The sequence below is a fragment of the Anopheles maculipalpis genome, chromosome 3RL (genome assembly GCF_943734695.1).
Source record: "Anopheles maculipalpis chromosome 3RL, idAnoMacuDA_375_x, whole genome shotgun sequence".
NCBI lineage: Eukaryota > Metazoa > Arthropoda > Insecta > Diptera > Culicidae > Anopheles > Anopheles maculipalpis.
Genome location: NC_064872.1, coordinates 22,358,111 through 22,375,921, shown reverse-complemented (window position 1 = coordinate 22,375,921; position 17,811 = coordinate 22,358,111). Strand labels below are relative to the sequence as shown.

At 41.1% G+C, this 17,811-nt stretch overlaps 1 protein-coding gene across 2 annotated transcripts in view; it reads left to right on the top strand.

Annotated features, from left to right (window-relative positions):
- Positions 1-17,811, top strand: part of LOC126563751 (klarsicht protein) — a 129,702-nt gene that overhangs the window by 95,373 nt on the left and 16,518 nt on the right. Inside the window, exon 1 of one of the 2 annotated variants that reach the window (XM_050220451.1) lies at positions 16,021-16,129. The exons of the other annotated variant lie outside the window; for it this stretch is intronic. Coding sequence (XP_050076408.1) covers positions 16,040-16,129 — 90 coding nt within the window. The 5' untranslated portion in view covers positions 16,021-16,039. Of the gene's footprint in view, positions 1-16,020; positions 16,130-17,811 lie in introns of those variants that run through there. 2 annotated transcript variants of the gene reach the window in all.

The window sequence follows — 17,811 nt, the reverse complement described above, 5'->3', positions numbered from 1 at the left end:
ACAAGATTCAGAAGGATCAACCCACATAAATAGCGATGTAATGCTACTGGATGTGCTCAGCAGCTACAACTACTGCCGTGTCTTGTTATTTTGTTGGCAAAGTTCAGGATGTAGGAGGTTCCCTTTAGACGACACCCGCACATAAGAGGCAACCCAATCGGTACGGTTGTGATCATGTAAAAGTGCATGTCTTTTTTTTTTTCACCTATACGTGTGTAGTAGAGTTTTTATCGCACTATCTTCCCATGGTCGCTAGTGTGCCATAAAGTATTATCAATGTTTAACCCGATACTACAGTGTGGTTTAAAATTATACGATTACGTTTGATTTCATGTTTATCATAAAGCAAATCATTGTAGAATTGTAGAAGAAAGGATCTTTCCAAATTTATTATCTGAGAAATTGTCCAGCTTTCGATAGTTCTTACCTCGTATTATAAATCATCTGAAGCCTGAAAGACCCAAACCTTCTTTAAAATGAGAAAAAGAAGTTTTTTTCCAATTCCAATTAAAGAAACATTTTGTTCAATAAATAAGTTTTCATAAAACAGCTGTACATTTATAATTGTTTTTTTACGCCATGTTTCCAAACACCCAAAAATTAGACACAAATTTAACACACAAATTAAAATTAACCAGATGCGATTAATGCAGTGTGAACCTATTTTTTTATTTATTTTTACATTCCTTTTTCGACCATTTTCGGGTGCTTGGAAAATAATCAAAATCCATTTTATCGTCTCCGTTGATCTTAAAATTATAATCCACACTGTACAGTCCAAAATCTTACGGGTAGAGCGAACGAAACGATTTGTCGTATAGAATTTCCTAATTGGTGAAAAGCAACTCAAACCCGAGAGGATGAAAATTAAAATGCCTTTCTCCCTCAAAGGAGTTTGCAAACACTGATAGGATCATTTTTATTTGTGTTGTTTTTTTTTTTCCTTTCCTGTTCTGCCGTATCTTGTGTTGGCTTCTGAACGTTATGTTACCTCCCGGCTGCACCATCCACTATGGCGATGTTTCGTAAATTTACACCTCATACACACGGAGATATGGAGGTGCATGTTCGCCCTCCCGTTTTCCTTTTTTTTTCGCGATCGATTAACGGTGATAGTAAACGTTTGGCGGAGATGTGGTTGCGCACTTACCGATCGGAACAGGCATCCCAAAACCCAGAAGCTGTGTTCGACAGACTGCTTCTTTTTTTTTTTGCGCCCGTGTGCTGAAAACTCGAGCTCGATTTTTCCCCCGAAGCACGTTACTATAGGACACACTTCCGTGGAATGATGATGGTTTCGAGATCGCACGTTTATGTTACGTGTTCTGTAGAGCTGGAACACATATTTCGCTTGTTTTCTGCAGTCATACTTTTCTTCGACAGACGTTTAAGTTGCTCATATTCCGATCGGTAGCAGTACTGACTGCCCGAGGCCCCCAAAACCACGCAGATCGAATGGTGCGATCGATGAGCAACACCGATGAATGGTTGTTGCTGTGAGCGCAAAATATGTTATGGTTTTTCGCACGTCGTCCATCAACACGAGCCGCGACTTCCGGCTGCTTTTCCTGCTGTTTGTTGCTGCCACCATCTCTCAAGAGTCTTTCTAGAGTCGGCCAAACTTTTGCCAGTCGATGTTAAGAGGATGTGCTTTCAGAGATGGTTGAAAAACGATAGTTGAAGTGTACGATGGAAGGGAAATAGATTCGGCTCGATCGATGAGTTATACGTTCGTTAAACCTATTCCCATATGTAGCTGTGTTTGACACGAACAAGCACAAACCACTACCGTTTCCTTGCGTACCACCTTTAGCTAATGTGTACTTTCTTCTTTTTCTGCTTTCATTTTAGGTAAGCATCTTTCTCATCGGCGGCATCGTTTAAAGAACTCTTCTACCGATTTAAAGGGATCATCTCGGTAGTAACTCTTTACGAACCAGTTACGCAACCGAAGCAGTGCGAGTGTGTTTAAAAATGGGGAAATAATTTTCCTTCCCTCCTGGGTGAGATAATTGATAATAAATTGGAGGAAAATGTTTAATGAAATGTTTTATATCGCCTGTAACTAATTTTACCCGCACGCACCTCACACCGCACACTGTGTATCGATCGTTTTGTAATTTGCACGCCGTTGTGCGAAAAATAAAGAAAAAATAAAGGAAAAATGGCAAATGGATGGTGGATGTGTTTCTCGAGCCCGTATGATTATGACGCAATAACCGTTCCGGCCCGAACTGATGATACTTGCAGGAATGATTATTTTCACTCAACCATCACCATAATTTGGCACCCTTTTTTTCTTCTTCCTTACCTTGTCTTTAGCTCTGTCCGTTTTCCGGTGCGAGAAAAATTCGGAAAATCGAGAAACTGTAAAATAACAATTTTTAGAAGCGAAAATTGTGCAAAATCTCCCAAAAACATCTTTTGCTAACCAGCGATTTGACGATGATGCAACGCGCCTGTGTCGATGCTTCCGAAAACGGAAAACCATTTCCAAACTTCCGAACGACGGCGTGCGTTTGACGATGATGATGCGTCTTTTAGCGTATTAGGTGATAATTATAATTTGGAATTGTTTTCAACAATTTGACGCACCAATGATCGGCTTTTTTTTTGTGGATGGATGGCAATTGCCGACCGGTACCATTGCGCAATCGTTTCGATGGTGGTGATTGCGAGATTTTCCGCGCAGGAAAATAATATACTCTTCGAAAGACAAAGAGCACATGATGCGGGTGTGTGTGTGTTGTGGGGGGGGGGACGTTCCCATCTAAATCTAAAATCAAAGTAAACTTTCCTTTTTCGTGGTGCGAGATGCGGCACTTTTTTTCGGTTTTGTTTTGGCGATTACCTTCGATGGGTCGGTGTGTGATGCCATACGTTTATTTAATTAAATGTTTATGTAATTCTTGCAATCGTGCGGGAAGATGAGACTCCTTTGGAGGCTTGTTTGTTGGCCAATAGAAGCAAACAACTTGCCAACTATTTGTTGATGGGAAGTCATGGGAGAACATGGGAAAACTTATACTTCTCGAAGAGTTATGCTGCAAACGGTATGCTCGACCGGATTAATGTGTCTTTTGGCATCACTTGCTGGCAGTGCGAAGTATGTCGAGTTGGTAATTTAATTTTGTCTCGAAGACTGAAAATTTTCTCAAAACCTCAGAAAACTGTACTCTCGAGAAATTGAAGGAAATGAATGGCAAACATGAGGCCGGGGTTCAAATCGCATCCGGACGGTACCCCAAATTAAATCTGGAAGAATTTATATCTTGTGCCTGAAAAGTTTCTCACGGCTCGATACCACCCAAACGTTTCTCGAAAGTAAGCAAAATTCAGGATGCAATTATGTAATATTATAAGGAATAATAATTAATCTAAAGAATTTAGGTAAAAGCGTTGCTCAAATACAATTCAATTCTCTCACACTCCACTGCCTCATCTCATAAAATACAACGCTATAATCTATAGCCGATCAGGCATGAGATCGTAAGTTGTTTCCCCCATGAACATCTCAGCTATTTTGCTTCTTAAAATCTTCATATGGGTGGAATCTTAATACCAATCGAACGATGTATCTTATCAGATTCAGCTTCACACATCTCTCTATTTGTAGGCAAATATTCGAAACAAAAACCTGATGCGTGTTGTTATGCCTGATCACTTCATTGACTTTCGGATGCTTCGGAAAAAGCAACATCAGCCGCAGCAGTGTGTAAGACAAGCGCACGTGTGTGTGTTTACCCACTGTTTATCTTAATTAAAGTACGGAATAAGTAGGTTTTCGCACGCAACTTGTGTGTGCGCCCATTCCCAAACTGACCTCAGCAGTCGGCAGATAATTGTCTTTAGCGTCTTGCGTAAAGCGCAAGAGGAGAAAGCGCAATGTTTTGGCTTTTTCATAGCTGCATGCGCTTGGTGCACTTTGCGCAAACGGAAGACTCCCTCGGTGATCGTATCTTAACCAAAAAGGGCTCCAGCGAAGGGTCGGTACCGTTTTTGTTTTTGTTTTTTTTCTTCTTTCGGCAGTGTTTTACCGTGTGTTGTTTTTACACTGAAAAATGTGTGTTTCTCGCCGAGCAGCATCCGTTGTAAGCGTTGTTCAGTTCCGTAATGGGTGGACATTTTCACCACTTATCCGACATTTCGACAATATTTGGTCAGAGCGCGAGCTCGTTTGCATGGTAAACCGGTAAGCTTCACAGCTTCCGTTTGTTTGTCCCTTTTTTATGGCGAGGGAATTTTAATTTCCCCAAAGGGTTTTGTGGTTCGTTCGGGGTTAAAGTGATAAAACACAGGAAGAAAACATTCGCTTACAAGCGTTAAGACAACATCAAGCTAAAGGGTTATCTCTGTGAGGAGTTTTGTTTTTCTTACGAAAGAGACTTTTATCTTGCGCTGTTGACAAGATGGGTGAGCTTTTGGGACGAAGCTTCGAAGTTTATTATGTCTGACACCCCTTTTTCGCTTCCGATGTTTAACAACTTGCTCTTTACGGTCGAAGGGACGTTTTACGGTAAACGGCGCACGATTATGAACTCCGCGGAGTCGGTGTGTTGCATGTGGAAATTATCGATTATTAGCCACGGTGCGCGTAACACTCGAACCCCCCAAAGGAGTGTTTGCCCTTTTCGTTGCTGGTGGTGTGTTGTTTTGACGGGAACGCTTACAGAATCGTACTGGGCCCGGATGTACAAGATTGTTTTCTATCTTGCTTTTCTGTGTTACGTCGACGCTTGGAGGAGTAACAATCGTAATCGAACGGATGAAAAACACGCTGACCGAAAAACGATGTTCGAAGTTTAGAAAATAATTGATCGATCGATTGATCGATGGGGTGAGAGACTTGAACGACAACCAAGTGACGAAATGGAAATTGGGCACACGTGCGCCTGTCTTTGCGTAATATTCCAATTTGATTTGTTCCAGTGAAATGTTCTCCCGCCAGTATTTGAACGGGGACACTTTTTGGCTTGTTAGATCACCTCCCATTTCCATCCCAAATTTATGATTCGTCAAAGTCGACAAAATAATTGACATCGGAACAATTGCATTCGGAATCGAACAGCAGAACGCGACTGCGAACGTGAGGTATGACTTCCTTGTTTGCTTCTTTCCTTTTCGTTGTTGACGATCATCTGATTGTTTCACGATTGCATAACGCGTCAGTGTCTTCGGCGTTGAAATGCCATGGTAAAAAAAATTATGAGCCATCGACGTGATTAATGGGACGCGACGTGAATTTATTTCACCAAGTGGAAGTGAATGAAAACACTGCACAAAGGTGCACTGGAAGGTTTTTGGTGGGACGTGGTCAGTTCATTTCCGTGTGTTGTTTGAACGTGGTGCAATATGCACTTCAGCTTGCAGAACATAATGTTTTCATTACGAAATAAGAGCCAGGGGCATGTTGATGGATGTGGATCACAAGAAAACTTTAAAAAAACATAAAAAGAACAGTTGATTAGAATTGAAAAACTTGAAAGATGTTAAGAGTTCATAATAGGAAAAAGTAAATGAGAGCACTGGAGAAAAAACAATACAAAAATAAAAAGGGGAAAATCACTAAAAGTAAAACAAAAAAAGAAAAACAAATATGACAAAGAATAAAGCACAACAACTGCAAACTACTGATAAAATTAAAAGGATCTGAAAAGATAAAAAAATGTTTATGTTTATGAAAGTAGGTTATTAATAAAATAAATTCATCAAATTAATACGGCAATGCGTCATCATAATGGAATAAAATTCAATCAATATGATCGCATAGAAAAGTAAACCATTTAATGGATGCAAAATCAACGACAACAAAATGATGCAATATTACTTCGCAAGTAAATAAATAATTAAATTCAAGTGAGACATTTCAATTTCCCTGTTTTATGTCACGCCTGAATCGTGGTATAGATCGTTTCTGTCCGATTAGTTACATTGTACCCTAAACAGAATCTATTAAGGGCTAATATCTGCTCCACGTTGTTGCGGTCACACAAATTAGCACACCCCACCATGTAAATGTTGCAAATTTGCTTGCCTTTATCCAATCGATCAGTATGTTTTGCATCAAATCTCTTGCTCGTTACAAACGATCACAACGAATATTGTACTTCGCGAGATGAGGAAGGAACCTAGTAGGGGAAGAGTGCGGAACGAAGCAGGAAAATTAGAGCAATAGGACCCTAGCAATGTGCACAGGGGTGCGCAGAAAAATCTCCAACTGTTTACAATAAATGCTGAAATTGTAAACATAGGCGATTTACAAATTAACATCGAGCACTAAGCGCTGGACGGGAACGCACACGATTTGTTGGTGGTCAGCTATGGAAAGGAAAGGAGAGTCTGTCCAGTTTCCTAACATGCGCTCGGTTGTGTTTCGCCTTGGTTGGTGGCCTTTGCTGGTGGGTTGGTTTTCATTTGTTTCCTCTCGCTATGCTGTAAACCATATGCTTGTGCGGGTTGAAGCGAGCAGAATCGTTTTATGCTGGTTCGAACCGACAAATGTTATGTTTCCCGCCATCCACCGACACACATGTTACAGTCGGGCAGGGATTTTTCCTTTCCATCATTCTTCAACCCCCGTGGTTGGTAAAATGGGGTCTCTTTTTGTTGGTCTTTGCCAACACAGAGCTACAGCGCAAAAGGGGCGAATGTTTGCTTTGAACATTAGGGTTCTGTTGTTGACGCTGAAAGCTATCCGAGATACCACCAGGCCGAAAAAACACCGAAAGGGCATTAAAAATTCTTCGTACGAATGCAATCAAAGTGAATTGGTCGTTCAATGTTTTGTTGCATCACGTCACAATGGGTGCGGATCGGTAATAAAGTTCCAAATTTAATCTATAGCAGTAATTAATTTTTACAAATATTATTTAAGAAGCGACAAAATTGTAATCTTTTATTAACTATTTCATATCTCAATTTTATAAAAATAGACAACAATAGACAACAACAAAAATAGACAAGAAAAAGTTAGTTTTAAGAACATTTTTAATCATTTTTATATTTTTCTTTTATAAATTTTCTCGTTGTCACATGAATGTTTTGGAAAATTAGTTTCGTCTTTGTTGCTTTTTTCTTTAAATACTTGATTTTCTGTTAGTTTTATTTTGATGTTTTATTTTATATGGTTTGCTCATTTTGCGAATTCGTTTTTTATTACATAATTGAACATATACTTATTATATTGGTATGATAGTTCCAGTTAATTTTTATTTCGAGAAGGATGGCCTGGCCTTATTGCCTAAAATGGTTTCTAAAATGGACAAAAAATGAGTCATAAATTAATTGCTTGATGAACAACATAAGTGCATGAAAATCTAAGATAATAGTGCCATATGCACCTGAAAAACACATTAGTTTATTTATATTTAATTTATTTCTGTTCTATTCTAGATCTGTTATGACCTTTTTTTCGGAATAAATAATTCATTTAAATTAGTTAATTGTAAAATAACCAATAAAAGAAAAGACAAAAAATTTGTCAGATGCCCACTGTGCATTCTTGGCGCAGATCTGGTATAGAAATTATGCTATCAAATCAAACCCACGTCGTAAAGCATTACATGAATCATTGAGATAAACATTGAAGTTCTTTGCTATACAGCTTTTCGAAAATCTGTCTTTGAAACATCACTTTCACCTCCATCTCATTGAAGAAAATCAAAAGACGGGAAACAGATAGACGAAATGAGATTTTCTAAATGTCTCTACTTTAAGCCCTTGGATGCCGAGTGTGGATTAAAGCCCTCCGACGAAATGCACGGGGTGCCATTTCGAGCGACAGTCATTTGCTCGAAAAACGCTCGCCAACACATCTCACAAACGTGACATGAAAACATTGTCGAATCGTAACGACGACAAACCCAGGAAAACCGATTAAGACAGGGTGACCTAGGTGTAGAGCGCTAGTCTTCTAGAAGGGTCTCACGAGATGATGTGTAGCGTGTCGACTTCATCCTGCTACTGCTGGTGCTGCTGCTGCTGCCCTGTGATTATTGTTTTCTAATGCACTAGCTAATGAGTACCTTTTTGCCTTCCCGACTATTAGTATTAGCTGTACCAGCCCTGCTGGTAACAGCAAAAAGGGCTCGCAATCGATTCGTATCTGTGCCGCTTTCGTAGGCTTTCTGGCGAAAGAGCCAGTGGGAAAATGTCACCTACATTTGGTGTGTGCATCATCTGTTTCGCTCCATTCCTGTGAATCGACGAGTAAGGTGCTCCAAATTTACCGTTTTGTTGTCGTTTAATTTTATTTCCCTCTGGTTTTTATTGCTTCACTTCGAAAACGCGTCGCTGCACCGCACGAGAGTTGAAGAAGTCGGTTGAGAATGCCGCCTTTTTACTACTGTCCACGCCCCCCTGCCTTGATGCTTAAAAGGGAGCCTGGAGTAACCGTTATGCGACTTTTCGTTTGAAGACGATTGATTCTCCATTCCGAGCGTGCGATTCTAGAACACGAAATCGGTTTGTTCGATTTTACAACACCGACGACCTCTATAAGTCGTCCAGTCCGCTTTGAAGTGGTAGAATGCAGTTGCTGATGAATTTACAAGGGAACGATGTAGTTTTAAAGCTTTATTTTATTGCTGCACACCACGACTGCCAAAACCCTGCCGTGGTGGCTATTTAAATGAAATAACAAAACCATCCCCCATCTCGACAAAATCACTCGATCGCCATCTTTAGACTAGTTTTAAGTACCTTGTTAGCTGTCTACTAACTGTCGTGGCTACACTGACACCTGGTGCCGTCGTCGGAATCTCTTCCAACTGCTGAGCCTCCCTGCTGTGATGTATTCACGACTTGTTTTTTGGGGGGAAGATAGCTTCATCTCATCGCTTGTTCCCAATCTCGGAACCCACGGAAACATTTCACTTATTCTCCACGCATCGAACAGGAGTAGCAACAGCAGCAGCATGAATGGATGGACTACAAAGAATAGAAACTAATTTAATTCACCCTTGCATAAAAAATGTCGCTCATTTTAGGTCAAAGATCAGACACTGGTGGTCGGTCGGGCGAGGTGTTTAACAAAATAATCTTCTTCCAAACGCTACCCAAACCGACAACAGTTGACGAAAAGCGGAAAATCTGACATAAAACGCCGCTGTGCTCTTGTTCCGACACGAACAAGCATGGCAGACCCTGAAGACAAACAGATCACCTGATGGGGCGTAGATTTAAGTTTTTCGGAACTAAATGAGCTCACCACGCATAATACTGGTGCCCTGTGGTGGTTGAAAGTTGATCGGATAAGCGGTACAAATCGCGTGTCTTAATAGGGTTAAGTTGTCTGTTTTGTTTCCCGCTCCGGTAGAGCGGACTGGTTGGAAGTCAGGATAGTAGTTGGCCCCCGTAGGAGATACACTTTCACCGAGATCAGCTTATTGGCGTGGGAAAATTAGGTGCAGAAGCATGGCAAGTCATACGTCTGAGATGTGATTTATGCATACGCTTGTTAGCATTATTTATTTAAGGATAATCTCCAAGAGTTGAGCATTCAAGTCTTGTAGGACTAAAGCACATTGGATACAGTTGTACTAATAGGAAAATAAAGTAAATAGGCCTCATGTGCGACGCATTATATCATTACATCATTAAGCGAAAATTCCCCAAAACGGGACATTCGACATACATAACTCTACTGTCATACCATACCGACCTATGTCTACCGTGAAGATCTCACATAAACGAAATGCACCGCTTCGACCTATTTCACCTGCCGAATGCGTGTTTGCAAAGATGTATAGCATGGTACCTGGTCTGATCTGGTAGCCTTTTTCCTATGTTTGGAACCATTATTCTCTGCCAACGGCGCTTGTCTTTTGCTGTCTCTGGACAACGGTGTCTATACCCGTGCGTCGTAAACTGTGGTCTCTCTTTGAGGAGCTAGACAGGCAGGAAACCATATTTACTCATCCATCCAGCAAACAGTAGTGGCAACTGCATTTCGTTTCTCGACCCATCAAACATTCAACGAACTGCAGTATAAACCCGCCATCGCACAATCGACCATTTCCGACGCAGATTAATGGTGGATCTGTTTAGGCTTCTGGAAACGCCTTGAATTACTGCACCCTTGGGAGGAACAAAGATCCAGGCAGCATCAAAATTGCATTACAGTGGTAGAGAGATGGGTAGGGAGCTGTGTTTATGTCTACGATCTTGTCACGGAAACTGTACTGCGCATTGAATGGAAATGCCTCGAAGCATGATTGGGAACGGTGCATCGCGGTACCGTCTATTTTGTTCCGACACCCAACGGGATGTTTTGTCCCTTCCCCAAAAAGCACAACATCATCGAAGAGTTTGTGCTGGTGAAGCAAATGGCAAAGGCGATAAAGCTTTATGAATAAGGTTCATCAAGAAACAGATAGTCCTATTACATTCGAATGTGGACTTTTAGCGACGAGTCTTCTGAGTCTCAAAAGTTAATAGCGCTTTGGATGCGGCGATCAATGCTCAAGGTGGATGATCGATAAGATATCAGATCCGTCGCTCCTCTTCTTTCTCATAGGATTAGAAAAATCACGCTCTGGATCGTCTTGAACAATTTCACTCTTTCAAGAGTACGTCTGATAGAACTGACCTCCTGCTGGCTCGTCCGGACAATGGCTCACAATTAATTGAATAGTAACAATAAACACACCATATCTGATCCATTCTCTTTCACACTATCAAGATCGGTGAAACATAAATGGAAGGTACAGAGCAAAACATAAAACAGCTGAGCTGTGCAGAAAACCTTCAGAATCGTCAATTCATTCCCGATCGCTGTAGGCAACTCTTTAATCCTCCGGGAGTGCATTTGGTGTGGTGATTGTGGTTCAAATTGACTTTGTTGCACTGATCGTACGATTGGCTGATTGTCCATTGCTGATAGTAGAGAGACGTTCGTGGGAGGTGTGAGTGAAGAAGGCATTTATGCAACGTTTTGACGTCTATGGTCCTAAATTAGCTAATCACGAACAAAAGAAGTAATGAAATATTGAACAAATGCTGCCAAGATAGGGAAGAAAGGGAAATAAATGACTTCAGGGAGTGAAAATGCATTTTCCTCACCTTTGCGAACTGTGTGAGTGTTTATGTTACAATAAAAATTATTCGATCTGCTTCAACCCTTTCCCGCGATGTCTTCTTAGGCAGTGGATGAGTGGACGATTTTAAGTTTTGTTAAGAATCTTTATATAACAATAAAGATTTCCATTTCGATGATCATTTGTGATCTCATTTTTACCTTACTTATTAAACAAGAATGTGTGTGAAAACGTACATTTCGCTGAGTGTTTTGCATAACTTAAGGTATTTATTTTTAAACATTCATTCGAAATTTACATTTGTGAAATATTTGCCAAGAAATAATGAAATTCGCCGAAGTCATCTTCTATTTTATCCTGTAACCTGGTTTGTTTTTGCAAAGTTATTTTTAAATTTTGCAAAGAACACGACTCGTGCTTCATGTGGCTCGTGCTGCAGAAAGCTCCGTGAGTAGTACAGGAAAAAAAAACGAGTGAAAGTGGCATTTTATGATGGTTAGCATATTAGTTCCCCGCAAAGATTGCGCTTCTGTTAGCACAATGAGCATCGTGCCACAATGCTGCTACTAACGAGCTTCCGAACGTGACTAAACAGTTACCGAGCTGTGTTCCAAACCCTTCGAGTCTTGCCTTTAATGCCAATCGGAAGCTGTTGCCTAACAGAATTAAAAGTTGAAGAATTGTTTGTCTCCAACAGTTCTTTACTAGAAAACGTTCGGAATAAATTGCGAAATAATTTAAAATCGTCGTTGTACGACAAGAAAAACCACAAATATCATCACACCCGAACAAACAAAACCACTTTGTGTACTCACCGCGTAAAGGGTAGACATTATAAAGGAACCTCTATGCCATAAACACGACTCGTTGATGCACCCACCGGCAATATGAGTTGGGCAATGAGTGCGAGATGAGATTTAGTTCTACATTTTAAAAGGGCTACATGATACGGCTAGCGCAACGATGGAAATCGATCGCTGGTCGATCACCTTCATCACACCGAAGGCTTTTCGTGATGTTCGCAGTTCGCAATTGATTGGCAATCGTTAAGTTTCGTGCGATTAAATAAAAGGTTCACGATGCATTTTCCCATTCTTGATCCCTAGAGCTCAATCTAGAACATTGTGTTCGCGTCACTCGCAACTCAAGATCTTGCAGACAACACAAATTCCATCGCTAGCGGTATTGAGCACGACAAATTGCAACAAAGCTTCCTTTGTGTCGCACTGGAAGTGACGACGATTTACGAAGGAGATTGGATGATGTTTTAGCAAAATGTCAGAATAATTAGCTCGAGGATAGGTTTCCCAGTGTCGTGTCATTAAATGTGACTGCATCGCTTGAAGCACCATCAGAAGTTTAGCTTCTGCAGCTAAATGTTTTCGTAATTCTGCCTCTTGCAAACCCTGCGACTTGTCCAATGTTGCACTCTCATGCATCTGTGTACCTCGCTTTAATAAAGTCCTTGAGCGTTTATAAGAAACAAATAAGAACTGCAGCTGCAGCTTGCTCTTGAGCCCAGTGGTGCAGTGGAGATCGTGAAACCTTCGAAGAGTTTGTTTGGTTTCGTATGACACGTTCAGTTTGTGCAACGAATCTGAAGGGAAATAACAAATAATAATTACGATGCAGCAGTGTATGTGCGTTTCTTCTTGCTGCGGGTGTGCTACAGTACAGTGCCCAGTAAAAGGGGTGTGTTTTTGTTTCTCTAGTATGGCAAAAATGCAAACATCAACAAACATGCAATTTTCCAAACCCTCTATGCGTCGTTGCACGTTTGTGTGCAATAAGAGAATTCAGGTCAAAATCATATTTATCTTTCCAAAGCTAAGGAGAGTTATACGCACAGCGTACTTCCTGTCATTAAATATAGCATCTTTTGGAGATAAATCACGTCCCTAAGAAATGCACGATTGGAACACATTTGCTGATGTCTGCACGACACGTACCCTTACAGGAGGAAGCTCAGTGCGCGAGATCTTTACTTATTGGTTGTGTTTTAAAAACGATGACACATCTTTTCCGCTTGAGTGCAAATAGCATTCGCGTTGATGTCAAACGTTTGCCTTGCGGCGGCTCAAAAGCACGCTGCTGAAGGAAAGTTGGGTAATAAATCTATTCTCTAATTTTCCCACTTTTCACCACCACTTTAAAGGGGAGCGGTTACCAAAGGTGACGCAAACTGTCATTTTTTGCCTGTGTTTCACGAGCAAAAGCAAGAAGGAAGGGTAGATTAATGTTCGATGACACTCAATTATGCGGAAAGTGTGCATGGGCATCCTCTTCTTTGGCAAAGCTCCTGAGGCGTCCCGATGAAGACGTCTCCAACTCGTGCGCACACGAGCCTTTTCGAGACGAAGGTGTTAATGGAACTTTCGATCGTTTGTCAATGGAGGAATGAAAAGCTTCCCAATGGGAGGCGGACGGCGATGGCCAAGATGCGTTCGAATAAGCAATCGTTTTGTTATGCCTTGGCTGTGGTGCGAGGTGGTAAAATGATTGAAAGCCGTTTAAAAAGGGTTCAAACATTCCGGTACCGGCTTAATCCTTATGTGTTTTCGTTGACTGATGACAGGAAGAGGCTAACGAGAAGTTGCAGGGTTTGTCGAGCTAGTGATTTGGTTTGCATTATGATTTTAAGAATTGAAATCTTTGACAGGGGAATCTTTGTCGTGGTCCTCCACCACACGACAGAAACTGGGTTTCCACTTTCAGTGGGGAAAAGTGTGGTTTCACACGACAGAAAGAGGGTTCAAGTCTCATCCGGACCGTTACCCCGTAGACCTCACTACTCAATATCGTGGTATCAGCAAGCCTAGTAAGCCTTTTGATAGCCGGAATGATCTCGTAGGTCGTTTATCAAAGAAAAAGAAATAATTCCTTTTTGCTTAAGCTTGAAACATTTATTCGCAGACAGTGGTTTGAGAATTTATGGAGTTTAGAACTATTTCATCGCCCTGTTAATTTCAAAATAAAATTATGTTTCTGTGGCTTTTACGCAATTGGTCGAAATCGGTTTCTTTTGTGACATGAACTGATCACAAAAGAAGCTGGAAAAAGAATAAAAATTAACGATTTTAGGAAATTTAAACTTTTCTATTTTTTGCTTGACAAAAATCTAATGCTTTTCTTGTTGGATAGTTTGTTGGATGTTGCACTAAGGGCCTTCATCAAGAGCTTGCACAATTTTAGTCTAGAAACGTCAAGATATAAATTTTGAAAAATCTAAAGCCATGATAAATCCACTTATAAATACCTGAATAAACAATCCGGCCATGAGTAAATTAAGTCAATAAAGTCAGTAATAAAATACCGATACCGTTCGAAGTTATTGGCCGAGCCAACAAATTTGTTTCTAAGAACTTTGTTTTGATTGAATACACTTTTCCGGTACGGTTCAGACAAAACATAGAAATGTAATTAAAACAATAGTTTAGCTTTATATTTATCTATAGGTAGTAACCCTGCAAAAAACGAAAAGACCCATTGATCGAAGGATTGTGTAGCGTTTCGCCTTGAACCATTCATCATCTCACTAATGGCCAACTATGGAAATGCTAAATTTCAAGATAGGGAATTAGCTTTACAAATTGTTGCTCCTGCTTCACGTCAACTCAAACAATACCCAACACACTTTGCACCACATAATAATTTACATTTTTTCTAAACGTTTTGTGGTGTGGCCACTACGTGGTTTATTTTGGTGTTGTGGCTTTACATTGACCTATCTTTTAACAGGCACTGAAAGGGATTGAAGAATGATGTAGACATAATGTGTTCTTTTCACCCGAACCCGAACGCATCGCTCCAAGATGCAATATTTAAGACACCCGCCATAAAAATAGATGATTCACACTCTCGGGGTGCATCCGTCTGTGACAGGATCAAGCTTGAACATAAGCGCGCGCGCTCGGTTGTTTCTCGAAGGTCCATAAATTGTACGATACTGTCAGCCCTAGTTGATCGGTTGTGACCTCTGTGTTCAACCCTGAGCTTGCGGGATGACTGCTTGCTAGGAACACACTGTGAAGGTTTGTTTTTTAAAGCATCAGCATCACTCTTCCTTCAATTTCTTAACGACGGGATACGGTTGATTCATGAAGCAACATTACCTCAAGTCTCTCGATGGCAAGGAGAGTCCGACACCGAGCGAGATAAAGAGAAACCGATAGCCCTTGGGCGAAAAATTAGAGACACTCGTGCCTTTAAGCCAATTATGCAAATGCTTTTGCTTTTGAGATAAGATAAACAAACATAGAAACTTGGCGCTTGGTGAAACTGTTCAAACGTATCACCGTAAGACCCTTCCAACTGTGGGCCACTGACGTCACGTGAAGTGATGTGATATTTCACTCCCAAAGTGTTTCCATTTCTTATTCGTAGTTTGCTTTCTCTTTACATGAATGTGATTATTTTTCAAAAATCATAAAACTTTACACACAGAGTACAGAGCTCTTGCTCGTGCGTTTCGAGCATCGACTTCAGTCTAGTTCTGTACGGTGCGAGAGACCTTCAAACATTCCTTGTTGGCCAATTTGCTTGTAGACGGTTCGGCCAACAGTCGTCACGTAAATGCGGAAGCCAATACAGTTTGTCCGTGAAAATCCAAAAATAATTCTCGTCCATTTCGGCCCGGTTCCGTGGTGGATGGTTCGTCGTACTTTGATGACCCATTCCCAATAACTAAAACGTCGTAAACGTGCTCCGTGAAGTGTGTGAGATGTGTTTGGCTGTCACCTACCCTTTTGTGTGGAATGTATAATATTGGTGGAAAATGTCGGATCGTACCAGATAAAACCTCCGTACCGGAGATCTCTGACGGTGCTTAGTTTGCCTGCTGGGTGCAGTGGCTAATATATAGGGTGTTTATGTTATGTGTGGTGCGGTGAGCGTACGATTTTGCGACTACCACCTCCTTTAGGTCGATCTCCAACTGTTCCGAAGGGGGTTTTTTTTTCCAAGCGAGGAGATTTTCGCAATCAAACCCCCAAAACACACTAATCATGCTGTTGGTTCAGCAAAACAGGGGAAGATATACGGCCAGCCGACGATCAACGGCATCAATTTCGCCCCGGCTTCAAGCAGAGCTCGATGTAAGTCGTTTTTTGTTTATTTACCAACAATCTGGATCAAATTGTACCACAACGAGGTTTCGATGAGAGTAGCGTGCAGGAATGTGGGTGTCTTCAGATTACAGTTTCGAGACTAACACTTGCTGAAGAGAACGCATTTTCGGGGGAATATAATTTAGAATATCAGAACTTCTATTTTGATGAACAGATGAAGGAAATGTCTAGACGAAGACACACACACACACACACACACACACACCTTCTGTCTCTATGGATTATATATCTGCCCAATGATTCGGTCATAAAATTCGTATTGCGTCCTCGTCGGCATTCCTGACGGCGTTTAATGCTTCCGTGGGAGTTCGCTGTTTGTTGCGTCATTGTTAAACATTTTCCTCGGCATGCCTTGCAAATATTTGACTTCTTGAAATCTTGTTTTAAAGGAAATATTTCCCACCAAGAAGCGAGATTCGTAAGAAGATATAGTATCATCAAGATAATCGTCTCTTGAACAGCTGAGAAAAATCCGATCATCAACAGCTTGTTGTTTTCCGTGTTGAGTAATCGATCCAATTTTGGACTAATGGAGGTGCCGGTGGCCGCACCAGATGGTGATGTTGAAGTAAACCAACAAAGGAAGGATGTCTGATCTTTCGTTACAGTTTGTTTTTCTCTCTACTGTTTTTTTCCGCCTGTTGCACTATCAAACGAGAAAAACCACTCGTAAGACAGGCGGAAAGAAATAAATCACACCTGCCAAAAAAAAAAAAAAAACCAACTCGCTTCTCCACCTCGTTAGCTCGCCTGCGAGCGTGTTGGAGGTGAGCACAAAATTGATGTATCTTTGATCATGACGGTCTCTGTTCATAAGCCCGCAGATTCGGAGGTATGGTTTCATAAGATGGAAAAATAATTATTTCGATTTTTTTTCTCTCTGAGAGAGGAACACCTTGTTACTGATCTTCAAACTTCCTACGTAAGCTCCATGTTTACGATGATATGAAGGAGTTACGACCAAAGAAAGCACCAAAACAAGGTCGAGAAAAGAGAACAGACGTAAGTTTTTTGGCGACCAATTCAATGGCGAGCAAGCTGAAAACAGTACGAAAATCTCGAAAATCATTAATACACCCAATATCCTCAATGGCGATGACTCGCAAAAAATGTCCCAAAGCACAGCAACTTCGATTGGTGGATCTAATTTCAGGAGTGCGAAAAAAGAAAACATGCTCCTTAACACGACAGGGGAGAGCACTAAAGCATATAACCTAGTTTTCGGTCGCTCGGCCAGACGCTTTGCTCCAATGCTAATTTATGACCCATGCAGTGAGGCTGGCCTATCTCTCACACCTGCCACCAATTGCTCCAGGACTTCTCCGTTTCCAGAGCCTTGGGTGGTCGCTGCACGCGCGTATTGTATATTATCTCGCTATGGTAAAAAGCGAAGCAATTGAGCCGCAGGCGCCATTTTTTTCCTTCTTCATTCGAACCTGGTGAAAGAGGTCCAATTAGTGGCGGTTCGGTTCTCCAGGGGCGTGCAATTAGTGAATTTATTGATGGGAAATGAGTGAGTGATTGAACCGAACCGCAACAACAAGGTTACTTTCACTCTGGCAAAACTGTCGACGCGACCGAGACGCGACTCGACAGAAGAAAATAGGACCCAATAGGGTTATATTTACAGAGGCAAGCTTGAACGGTTT